The sequence below is a fragment of the Psammomys obesus genome, unplaced genomic scaffold, assembly GCF_907164565.1.
Source record: "Psammomys obesus unplaced genomic scaffold, mPsaObe1.curated_primary_1811, whole genome shotgun sequence".
Taxonomy (NCBI): domain Eukaryota; kingdom Metazoa; phylum Chordata; class Mammalia; order Rodentia; family Muridae; genus Psammomys; species Psammomys obesus.
In genome coordinates, this window is record NW_026596051.1 from 14,872,712 (window position 1) to 14,884,632 (window position 11,921).

Genomic DNA, 11,921 nt, shown 5'->3' on the forward strand with positions numbered 1-11,921 from the left:
CACACACACACACACACACACACACACACACACACACACACACACACCAGAAATAAAAAATAGAACAAAAAACACACACACCAGAAATAAAAAATAGAACAAAATTTTTTTTTAAAGATTTATAAAATTGTATTTATTTGTTGATTTATTAAGTGTGTGTGTGCGTGTGTGTGTGTGTGTGTGTGTGATATATATGGGCACACGTACCACAGCACATGTAATACAACTTTGTGGAGTCAGTAGTGCAGGGTACCAGGCTTGCTCAGGTGTGTGCTTCACCCATTGAGCTCTCCATCTTTTTTTTTTTTAATATTCATTTATTTATCTTTATTTTATGTGTATTAGCGTAAAAGTGTCAGATCGTTTGGAATGGGCATTATAGACAGTTGTAAGCTGCCAAGTAGGTGCTGGGAATTGAACCCGGTTCCTTTGAAATAGCAGACAGTGCTCTTAACCGCTGAGCCATCTCTCCAGCCCCGAGCTCTCCATCTTCATAGCCAGATGATTACTTTTATAACTTAAAGCTTTAAGCTGCCAATACAATTGTGCACCTTTTGGTATATTACATTTAGAGTTATATAACCCACCTCTACAATCGATGTTAGTATGTTTTCATTACCCAGAAAGAAACCTCATACTCAAATTGGCAGTCATTCCTTACTTCCCCAACTGCTCCATTCAGTAATACACTGTTTCTCTAGACATGTAAGTAGACTCTTACAATATATGTTCTTTGTGATGGGCTTGTGATGTGATGCATTCTAATTGATTTTGATACAGCATGTGTCTGACCTTTATTTGTTTTTTACTAGTAAATATTACGTTTTTTCAACTTTGTAAGTGACATACTGGAAAATACCTAAGATTTCAATAATGTCTCAGAGTAGACTATAAGAATATTTTCTGCCTTTGGGAAAGGATCTGTTGGAGTATAGTTCACTGGGATTGTGATTTCTTCCTTCTAAGAGCCTGAGGTCATTGGCTGGGTCATTGACTGCTGTATCCATAGTAAGAATAACTTGTGACTCATGACATCTTGGGAAGTTCATAAAAGACTTCACTATGGGCCAGGTGAATGTTCCAGTTGCAGGGATGGGACATGTTTGAAAAGAATCCTCAAGCCAACAGTAATGAGATATGGATACTGCAGTGGACCATCAGAAGTGAGGCAAAGCAATTGTTCTGTACTTTAGCATCTACTGTGTGTTGGATTCAGTATCAGAAATGAGGTATTTGTACTTAATTATGTAATATAGTAGAATTAGTGTAGTATTCATAGATTTTTTTTTAAATTCCCCAAAATAAAGATTCAGAATATCTAAATTGTTAGTGTTAGTTCATTTTCCTTAAAGAATTCATTTATCGTATGTTGGTAACTTTACAGAGAACACTATGATGGGATAGTAATTGAGATAGTTGTGTATGTTTTGTTATTTATTTCTCTCCCTATTAATACTGCAAGGATTTGAAGCCAATTCAGTATCTATCTAGTGTCAAGCTATTCATCAGAGCTTACAATCAACTACCATACCTTTTATGTGAGTATGAACATCAGATTGGGGCTCCTGAAATAGTACACTTACTGTCTATTTTCTCCACACAGGCACCAGAGCAATGGAGCGGTCATTGCTCGCTGCGGACAGCCGGAGGTTAGCTGGTGGGGCTGGCGAAATGCTGATGATGAGCATCTGGTGCAGTCAGTGGCCAAAGCTTGCGCTTCTGACTCTCAGTCAAGTGTCAACAGGGTTTCCACTAGGAACAGTTGTCGGGATGTTCCCAATGGAGGAGATCTTTCTGATGCCGAGTTCGGTAAGGGGCTCTCTAGGCCCATGCAGCAGTTTTTAAAAGCACCTGGGAAGCTTTTCTTAAAGTGGCTTTTCCTTTAAAAAGTATGTTAACTTTGGGTCTTTAGAGACAGTGTCTCTACTCTGGAACTCATTATATAGACCAGACTAGCCTTGACATCACAAAGAACCACCTGCCTCGGCTTCCTGATTGTTGGGACATGCATGCGCTATCACACCTCACTATAAAGTTACTTTTATAAGAGAGAATTTCGTGAGCTTTGAGGAGTGGCAAAGTTATTTAAATCTTGATTTAAGAGCCTGATGTTGTCTTCTTTGCCATTTCGACAAGAATGAAGTTTGTGATGAGGACTTGGGTTTTCTCCAGTCTATGGAGAGAAATACCTACTTTTAGGAAAGAACTGTAGGGGTAGGAATGGGAGTAAGAAATTAGATGATGTGGGTCTTCATATGTTGTGGGACTTGATTTGGGGAAATAAATCCTTATCAATTTCTAATCAGAAGGCATAACAGAAGATAGACTGAAAACAAGTCAGTGTTCCAGGCTGTGGCCAAGGGGGCTTCATTGATTTGAGTTCATCTTGTTCTGTTTTTACTGTAATTTGTGCCTCTGGTACTAGTTTTTCACAGTTCTAGGGGAGCTAGGTTTGCTTAGTTTTTATCCCCTTCTTGATGTCTGCAGATTCCTCTTTGTCAAATGCTTCAGGAGCAGAAAGTTTAGCTCTCCAGCCGCAGAAGCTTTTGATCTTAGATGCACGCTCCTATGCAGCAGCCGTGGCAAATCGAGCCAAAGGAGGAGGCTGTGAGTGCCCAGGTGAGTGCATGATGTATCCCTTGATCATCTGTCCTTGCAGCCTAGGCTTGATTTAAAATAAATGGCTAGGCGCATTCTTCAGTCTGCATTCAGAAAGCCAGGGCATCTCTTTGGGCCCTTGACATTCACGTGCTTTGGATGAGGTGTAGACCATCTTCCTCCTGTGTGCTAAACTTAGGTGGTAGGAAAGCTGAGCTTTCCCCACAGGTCTGTAGGTGCTGCTGTAGAGGCTCTGTTTCTCAGTCTGTGCTTCTAAGAGCACTTGTCTCACACAGTGCATATATGAATCACTAGCTTCCTGCCACCTCCCTGTAGAGTTCTTAGAAAAGTGGGGGTCAAACTTAGGTAGTAACTTACAGAATTCTAGTAAGGTGCCCTTTCTGAATCTGTTATGTCCATACTATTTGAGTGCTGCCACTTTGCTGCTTTTAAATTTACCTAGTGAGATTTTTTTTTTAATTGAATGTATTTGTGTCTTTGTTTTTTATTTTTATTTTTTTGTTTCTCTCTCCAGAGTATTATCCAAACTGTGAAGTTGTGTTCATGGGAATGGCAAACATCCATTCTATCCGGAGGAGTTTCCAGTCTCTGCGACTGCTGTGCACACAGATGCCAGATCCTGGAAAGTAAGGCCTTGGCTTTTACTTGTGTGCTTCTTTTGCTGTTACTGCTGTGTTGCTGGTTTGTTTGTTTGTTTGTTTTGTTTTTAAACGAGTTTGGAGGTATCTTCTGTGTTTTAGTGAACCTCAGTTATACTTTCAGTCCCTGTGGATATTCTTCCTGGCTTAGGACCTGGCTTTATTTATTTATTTATCTATTCATTCATTCATTCATTCATTCATTCATTCATTCATTCATTCATTCATTTGTTTTTGTTTTTTGCTTTTTTTTTTTCTTTCTGCAGCATAGAACATGAGCCATGGAACAAACAGTTCAGTTCTTTTATAGATTTTTTTTAATTTTATTTTTAAAACTAAAATATAATTATGTCACTTTTCCCTTTCTTCCAGCTCTTCCCATGCACTCCCACTTGTTTTCTCTCAAATTTATGACCTCTATTTAATTATTGTCATATGTATGCATATTTCTAAATATGTAAATATGACCTGCTCAGGCTCTTCCTTTGGGAAGGTGATTTCTCCCAATCTTGTTATTCCTTAGTTGGCCTGAAGTCCTTTGTCTAGGGTACCCAGCTGATACATCTGTCACAGGGTTTTAGATGTGCAGCACACAATAGATTTCAGTCCTCAGAACAGAAGCAACACTTCTTGTTTTTTCATGAGACCCCTTCTTTTCTCTTCTGCCATATTTTTAGCCCAAACGGTGTAATTCTTTGGTCCCTGAAGTACTATAGTAACAGTTGCTGTGAGTTGGCATATCTTTCTGTGAAGACATGCGCGTGTGTGTGTGTGCGCGCGCGCACACACACACACACACAAACAAACGCACACACACACATGCACGCATGCACACAAAACCTGTATGTATATGATTTCAGGTCTGGCCATCTGGTATTGAGAATCAATTAGAGGGGCTCATCTCCAAGGAAGACTTTCTCTCACTATTAGCATCGCCTAGTTCCAACACAGTTCTTTGTCACGGAGGTGGGACTTCGTGAGACCACCCCTTTTCAAGTTAGCATGTCCATTGTTGACATACCAGTATCATGTTGTAGTTCATAGACCTTATAGCTGCTGGCTCATAGCTAATCAGTGGGTCAGGAGGGCCCTCCACTGACATCTTATTTACTGCTTCGTCAGCAGCAGGGAGATTATTATATTTATAATTATACATATCATTTATATTTATAATTATCCATCTCTTAGCCTTTTGATTTCTTTTAAGACAAAAGAGGAAAAAACAACTGACCCATCAGAAAAGTGTTTTAAGTGTATTTAACTAGGAGGTATGGTATCTTTAAATTGAATTTACCTATGACAAACTTATAATTCATTAAATAGAAGGACTTTTCTGTATTCTAGGGGCAAAGCTTGGAGTACAACAATGATGAAGACAGAGTGTCAGCCTCTGAGTCACAGTGTAGTTGGGAAGAACAGGGCTTGTACACCTGTTCTGCTGTTTGATGCCTGGCGAGAAAGATTGCTCTTTCATAGACTCTTAACAGAGTTCATGTTCTTTCTTCAGGTTTTAGTAGACCAGCTTTGTCCTATAGGCTTCAGAGATCTGGACAGAATTACTTAATCCTTCTCTGTCAGTGTTTGAAGGGCTAAACTTGTAGCCTTAAACTACAAATCTGGCCACATATGGGGAAAAAACTAGAATTTGTTTGATTTAGTTTTTGAAATTGTTGGTGTGGAAACGAAATGTTAACATAGTTGGGGTGGGGTGGAATTCTTTTTATCTGATAAACCCTAAAGTTTTTTTTTTTTTTTTTTTTTTTAAGTGTGTGGGGTGGGGCTTTCTGAATTAACTCAACAATATTGTGCCTAAGTATGTACTTAGGCATCTGTACTCACATATAAGACCACTTCCCACATGCATAGTTAAAAATTAAAGATATGTCTTTTTAAAAAAGTTGTAGGGACACTGTGGCATTGTTTATTACAGTTTTGCTTTTTCTAAAGCTGTCCTCTCTTGATTGTGGAGCTTGACTCTCTTACCTGGGCATGCTTTATTAGATGACCAAGTTCTTGGGGAATTGCTTTTTAATTTGACAGGCTTTGGACATGATGCCATAAAATCATAAAAATCAGTGTTTCCTTGTCTTCCCTCCTTTTATAGTTGGCTTTCCGCTCTTGAAAGCACAAAATGGCTGCATCACCTGTCTGTGCTTTTGAAGTCAGCACTTCTTGTGGTGCATGCTGTGGACCGTGACCAGCGACCAGTGCTAGTGCATTGCTCAGATGGCTGGGATCGGACTCCCCAGATTGTGGCATTGGCTAAGCTCCTGCTGGACCCTTATTACCGAACAATAGAGGTGAGTGTGTCTGAGGACAATTGAGTATTTCAGGATAGGTTGGAAAAGTGTGTGATCAGTTTTAGGACCAAAAGTTAGGTCTAAAGAAAGTGCAGTTTGTTGTAATCATGCTTCCATTGCTTAGGGCTGTGTGACTAGGTGCCTTATGCTTATCTCTTTTACCTCTTTCAGAGGAGCAGTTTGGATAGCAGGCATTGAGGATATAGAAATGGGGTTGTTTTGTTTTGGTTTTGTTTTTTTGTTTTGTTTTTTTTGTTGTTTTTTTTTTCCACCTTTTCTACTGGGAAAGGTTTTCTCAGGGAAATTCACTTCTGTAAAAGAACATCCACACGCGTATACTGGTGGATCTAGGCAGAACTGCATAGCATTCTGAGAGAAATATTTTTTCAGAAATAACCATTGTTGAGTTGAAGATAGAAGGACAAAAGCATAAAGTGATATAAAATACAAATATTTATAAAAATTGGTGCTGGGGAAGGATTTTTACAAATATGGCTTTGTAAATGTAACATCAAAGGAAGAAATTAATAGAAGAGAAATTTGGGTAGGCAGGTAGCATTTATGTAGTAAATGAGAGAGGCTACACAAATACTTAGATAGATGGCCAATGTCCTTTAAGTGAGTACTGAATGGAGTTGGTGAACTGAGACATTTGTGTAAATATGTGAGCCATTAAGGAGAGAGGCTTTGGTGCTGAGCCTGGGCCAGAGGATTTACCAGGAGACTGTTAAAGGAGATGCTATTGGTGACATAAGACTCAGGATGCCACAGGTAAAAGACAGTACTGCAGAAGTGATCTTTCCTCCGTGCTTCCCTGAAGGGTTTCCAAGTCCTTGTGGAGATGGAATGGCTGGATTTTGGCCATAAGTTTGCTGATCGATGTGGCCATGGGGAGAACTCGGACGATCTGAATGAACGTTGCCCAGTGTTTCTGCAGTGGCTTGACTGTGTTCATCAGCTTCAGAGGCAATTTCCTTGCTCTTTTGAGTTCAATGAAGCATTCCTTGTGAGTTTGGACTTAATGATTCTACATTTTGGGAGTCACCTTCATTTAGGGGCATGTTGATACAAGTTAGTGGGCCATTTTTCACACAAAACTGTGCATTTTTCGAATTTAATTGGAGTGACTGCTTTATTTAAAAGCAATGGCCATTAACAGGCATTTTATTTTTCACTCAACGAATCTAGGTGTACCAGGTTTTCCTCTGTAAACATAGAGTTGTTTTAAACTTGGCCTCTAAAATCTATGTCTAAAAAAGTAGTTAGAATAGAAACAATCTGAATGTGCCATGCTCCCCTTCAGTCCTTCTACCAATGCTGTCGGCCATGTTTCCTGCTTCCTCTTCTTTCATAGAAGATGTACTCTTGCTGTTTCAGCCCCTTGTTCCCCTGTCCTCAGCTGGCTCAGCATTTCTCCACCATGCCTCCTGCATTAGCATGTTTTTGACATAGGAGTGCTGGTGGTTGGGGTCTGGTAACTGTGAAGAGGAAGCCTTATGTTAACTGCCTGTACACACACGCCCTACATCCCTGAGTGAGCTGAAGTCTTCTCAGGATGTCATGGTGAGTTGTTCAGGGCTGACCTCCTTCCTGAGACCATGTACTCCACTGTGTGATTTTGCCTTATTGGACTTGTGCAGGTGAAACTGGTACAGCATACCTATTCCTGCCTCTTTGGAACATTCCTGTGCAACAACGCCAAGGAGAGAGGGGAAAAGCAGACTCAGGAACGGACGTGCTCTGTGTGGTCGCTTCTTCGAGCAGGCAACAAGGCTTTCAAAAACCTACTGTATTCATCTCAGTCAGAAGCCGTATGTACCCTTTAGCCTGTCTCTGTAATCAGAAGGAATTTGAGATTGGGGCACATCTGGGAGCTGGTTTGAGTAGTGCCTATTTTTGTGAAAATGTGTTTGCTGTCTCAAGGTCCTGGTTCCATTTTTTTTCTTTTTCCACCATTCTGTCAGTGCAAAAACCTGTTCTTTTGATAATGCTCTGACCTGCCAATGACCAATCTGGGCTCAAGGTTGTTTGGTATAAAGCACATCTCTGCTTTGCCATCTTAGACATGAATTATTGCCTGTACTTCCTCCAGAGCTCACTGTAGTCCTGGGATGTTTCTGCTCTCCAGAGGAAAAGGCACTAAGGTTCCATCTCAAATGTCTTGTACAGCTAAGAAGGGTCAGCCAGAAGGCTCCTGCTACTCTCCCACAAACCAGCAATGATGCCCACTGCAGCTCTGTCTCAACACAGAACTCTTTCTGATGTTGGCATGGGTCTGTGATTCTTTTCATACATGGAGAGCTGGCAAGTCTTTTAAGACTTTGTCCCCTCATAAGAATACCTTCTGCTTACTAAAGAAAGAGAGGGAATACATTTGTGGATCAAAATGTATTGGTGCTCCCTTTGTTGGATGTATTTTAAGTCCTTAGAAGTCCAGGCAAGCCTGCCTGTCAGAGGTTGTATTACTTTCCTGGCCAATGCACTTATCACAGTTAAGTAGTCAAAAAAAAAAAAAAAATATTCCCACTGTGTTTCTCCTTTCTTCCTTCACTTTGCCTGCTGGGGAAGTGACTGAGGGGTGGAGGGGCGGTGCTCCTTATTTTCACATGATTAATTTAGGTGATTCTGTAAAGCAGGTTTGACAGCTTCTACTGAAGCCAAGCTTCAGGGAAACAGACATTCACTGTGTAACAGAATGGTTCTTATGCAGTAAATCAAGCTGATGAAAGCCAGTCATTCAGTAGAGATCACCAGAGATAGTTAATAAGAAGTCGACCTTTAAAGGATCCATTAGATTTTCATGCTCACAAGAGGTCCTTAAGTGAAAAGTGTTGTCAAACAGAAACCCTGCTTCTGTCCCTGTCCTCTTGGGAGAGAAACCTTCATTTACTGGGGTCACCTCCTTGTTGATCTGTGACACAGCTGTGTTGAGTGGCCCACCCGGATGTGTTTGTTCTTGTTCCTTAGTTCTAGGCATGTCTAAGAGACTTGTTAGGACCTGCATAAACATGTGTCCTCCCCCTCTCCTCAGGTGCTATACCCTGTGTGCCATGTGCGGAATCTGATGCTGTGGAGTGCAGTATACCTTCCTTGCCCATCCCCATCTACCCCCACGGATGACAGCTGTGCACCATACCCAGCCCCAGGCACCAGCCCCGATGATCCTCCCCTGAGCCGGTGAGCCCAGAGCTGATGTCACAAGACCCAGGTCCTCTGTGGTGGTACTCTCTCTCATGTTGTGGTATTCTCTCACTTTCCCTCCCATTCACCCACCTTCTCCCTACTCCCTTTCATCTCTTCTCCTTCCCTCCCCACCCCCAAAGCTGACCTCAGACTTGTAGTGATGTGAGTGTTGGATTTACTGGCATGAACCACTAAGAAAGATAGTAAGCCTTATTTCTGGAAGTGAGTTGGGTCTGTTGCTACCACATGCCTTGAGCAGTTTTTCCTGATGGAGCACATTCATGGCGTCTTTGTGGACTCCGGTTTATGCTCTCTGCCTCCCATCCCTGCCCTGATTGGTCTTCTGAGGCTTGAAATTCAGATGCTGTGAGATGAGAGAAAGTGTTTTGCCACATCTGAATATGCTTTATTAAGGTCAGAGTAATAGATAGTAAATGAACTTAAAGTATATAGTATAAAGAGCCAGCAAGTTATTTTGCCACTACCCAAGAGGCACAGAGCATTCTGAGGAATGCCTGTTGAAGGCTGCAAATGCAGCGTAGCTGGTAGAATACTTGCATGAAGCCCTGGCTTTGAGCCCCAGTGCCTTATAAACCTGGCATGGTGGCATATTCCTGTACTGTCAGCACATTGGTGGTAGAGGCAGAAGGATCAGGAGTTTAAGGTCATTCCTAGGCTATATAGAGAGTATGAGGCTGGGATACATGCGTCCCTGTCTCAAAAATCAAAAAAGAAAGGAAAGAGGAAAAAAAGAAAAGAATGCCTTTTAGAGATAGTATATGCTGTTTGCTTATTTGGGGATGGGGACTGGCAGTAGGGCACTGCATACTGTGCTGGTAGAGAGCACTGCCCCTCTGAGCCTGAGACAGTGGCTTAGTTAAAACCTGTTGTCCCCTGTGGCCCTCTGAATAGCCTCTAAGATTCTCATTTTCCCCAAACCCTTTTCTTTTAGCCTACCCAAGACTAGATCATTTGACAATCTGACCACAGCCTGCGACAACACGGTGCCTCTGGCCAGCCGGCGCAGCAGTGACCCCAGCCTGAATGAGAAGTGGCAGGAACACGGGCGCTCACTGGAGCTGAGCAGCTTTGCTGGCTCTGGAGAAGAGGCACTTGCTGTGGAGAGTCTGCGGAAGCCCAGCAGGCTGCTTGGAGGTGCTGAGTTATCTGTGGCAGCTGGTGTGGCTGAAGGGCAGATGGAGAACATTTTGCAAGAGGCTACCAAAGAGGAGAGTGGGGCAGAAGAGCCTGCCCTCAGGGATCACACTGAGGTGCCAGAGGTCAGAGAGGAGGCACTCCTAGCAAAGGAGAGCGGGATGGCAGCCGAGGGCTCAGTTGTACTTTACCAAGAACCAGAGCTGGATGATGATACTCTAAGAAGCCATCTAGACCCCAGCCTGTCTTTGTTCTCACAGGGTATTCCTGAACAGCAGGATGGGCACAATGTTCTCTCTAATTCACTCCAGGCTCCTCTCAGGGGAGAGGACTCACAGGAAGTTTCTGTGGAGCAGCCTCAAGTAGAGCATATTGCAGAGGACAGGGAGAATGTAGCTCCTGCTGTCCCTGTAGATGCAAAAGTTGGCCTTGGTACCTCACACTCTAGTTCTCTGCTGCCTTCCCAAGTTCCATTCGAGACAAGAGGACCACACGTGAACAGCTCTATGCACATGTTACTAGAAGATAAAGTGAAGTCAGAAAGTGAGCCCCAGCTCCATCCCAGACCTTGCCTGGCAGGTAGCGGTAGGTTCAGTGGCAAGGACATGCTTCCTGTGACACCAGAGCCCAGGTCTGCTGAGAGGCCCCAGTGGGACTCTGTGCTACACAGGACTTCATCCCCTGGCAACACCCTCAGCCTGATGCGGGCTCCTTGTGCCTTGCCGTTAGACAAATGTAGACAGGGAGTTGTATGCAACGGTGCCCTAGAGACTGAAAACAAGGCCTCAGAACAGCCTGCAGGGTTTGGTACCCTTCAGAAGTACCCCACACCCAATGGGCATTGTGCCAATGGGGAGGCTGGGAGGAATAAGGACTCACTGAGCCACCAGCTATCTGTCACAAGCTGCAGCTCTGCTCACTTGTACTCAAGGAACTTGCACCACAAGTGGCTGAACAGCCACTCAGGGAGGCCGTCCACTACCAACAGCCCTGACCAGCCATCCCGCAGCCATCTGGATGATGATGGCATGCCTGTGTACACGGACACAATCCAACAGCGCCTGCGACAGATAGAGTCGGGCCACCAGCAGGAGGTGGAAACCTTGAAGAAACAAGTCCAGGAGTTGAAGAGTCGCCTGGAGAGCCAGTACCTGACCAGCTCTCTGCGCTTCAATGGGGACTTTGGAGATGACGTGGTAAGTTAGGTCATGATTCTTTTGAAGCTGTCCAAGGAGATGGCACACAGAATCTGGCAAAATAACCCTTTGCACCCAATGCATGGTTATTGAAAGAGATTTTGGAAAGGTCTTAGATAGGTCTTAAATTGCCATGTTGAGAGTGTTGAGAGGCTGTTTGGGCCTTGGCCATGGAGACAGTAGTCTGCCTCTTTACTGCTGTATTGGCTTTTCATTCCCTTCTAAGCAGTTAAGAGAAAGGGAGGGAGTTAACATGCATGACATGGGGATCGGATCTTTTCAGAGGGTCCTGTGTCAGCCAGGCTTTGTAGCTCATGCCTGTAATCCAGCACTTGAGGCTGAGACAAAGCATTGCCACAGGTTTGAGGCCAGCCTGAGCTACATAGTGAGTTTCAGGCTAACCTGGGCAACAGACTGAGACCTGTCTCAGTTCACTCTGCCCCCAAGTAAAATACTGTATATTTAGATGGGCTTACATACCTATTGATAATGGTATTTGTAGGGCAGTGCTGATCCTGTTGGTCAGCCTGCCAGACTCACTAGTAAGCTGCCTGCTTTCCCAGACTTTGGGAGCGTTGAGAACTTTGCTCTTTTTGAACAAGTGTTTGGCCCCATTCTGTGGCAGATGCTGGCAGGAGAAATGGAGAGAAGGGATTGATTTTTATTTTTAAGCATTGTTGAGGGCTTAGCACTAATGAGGCTTGGTGGCTGGAAGTGAGAGTACCAGGGTTCCTGGATTCCCAGAGGGGCTTTCTTCTTTAATGATTCTGATAGCACAAGGCAGGTTCTGGGTTTGTCATCCCAGATCCAGTAACTTTCCAACCAAAGGG

At 43.3% G+C, this 11,921-nt stretch overlaps 1 protein-coding gene across 4 annotated transcripts in view; it reads left to right on the plus strand.

Annotated features, from left to right (window-relative positions):
* Mtmr3 (myotubularin related protein 3) overlaps window positions 1–11,921 on the plus strand; it is an 80,017-nt gene that overhangs the window by 62,140 nt on the left and 5,956 nt on the right. For all 4 annotated transcript variants that reach the window (XM_055623887.1, XM_055623888.1, XM_055623889.1 and 1 more), the window contains 8 exons: window positions 1,604–1,809; window positions 2,488–2,619; window positions 3,134–3,245; window positions 5,362–5,557; window positions 6,378–6,563; window positions 7,198–7,368; window positions 8,589–8,734; window positions 9,693–11,091. In XM_055623887.1, the coding sequence (XP_055479862.1) occupies window positions 1,604–1,809; window positions 2,488–2,619; window positions 3,134–3,245; window positions 5,362–5,557; window positions 6,378–6,563; window positions 7,198–7,368; window positions 8,589–8,734; window positions 9,693–11,091 (2,548 nt within the window). The remainder of the gene's footprint in view (window positions 1–1,603; window positions 1,810–2,487; window positions 2,620–3,133; window positions 3,246–5,361; window positions 5,558–6,377; window positions 6,564–7,197; window positions 7,369–8,588; window positions 8,735–9,692; window positions 11,092–11,921) is intronic.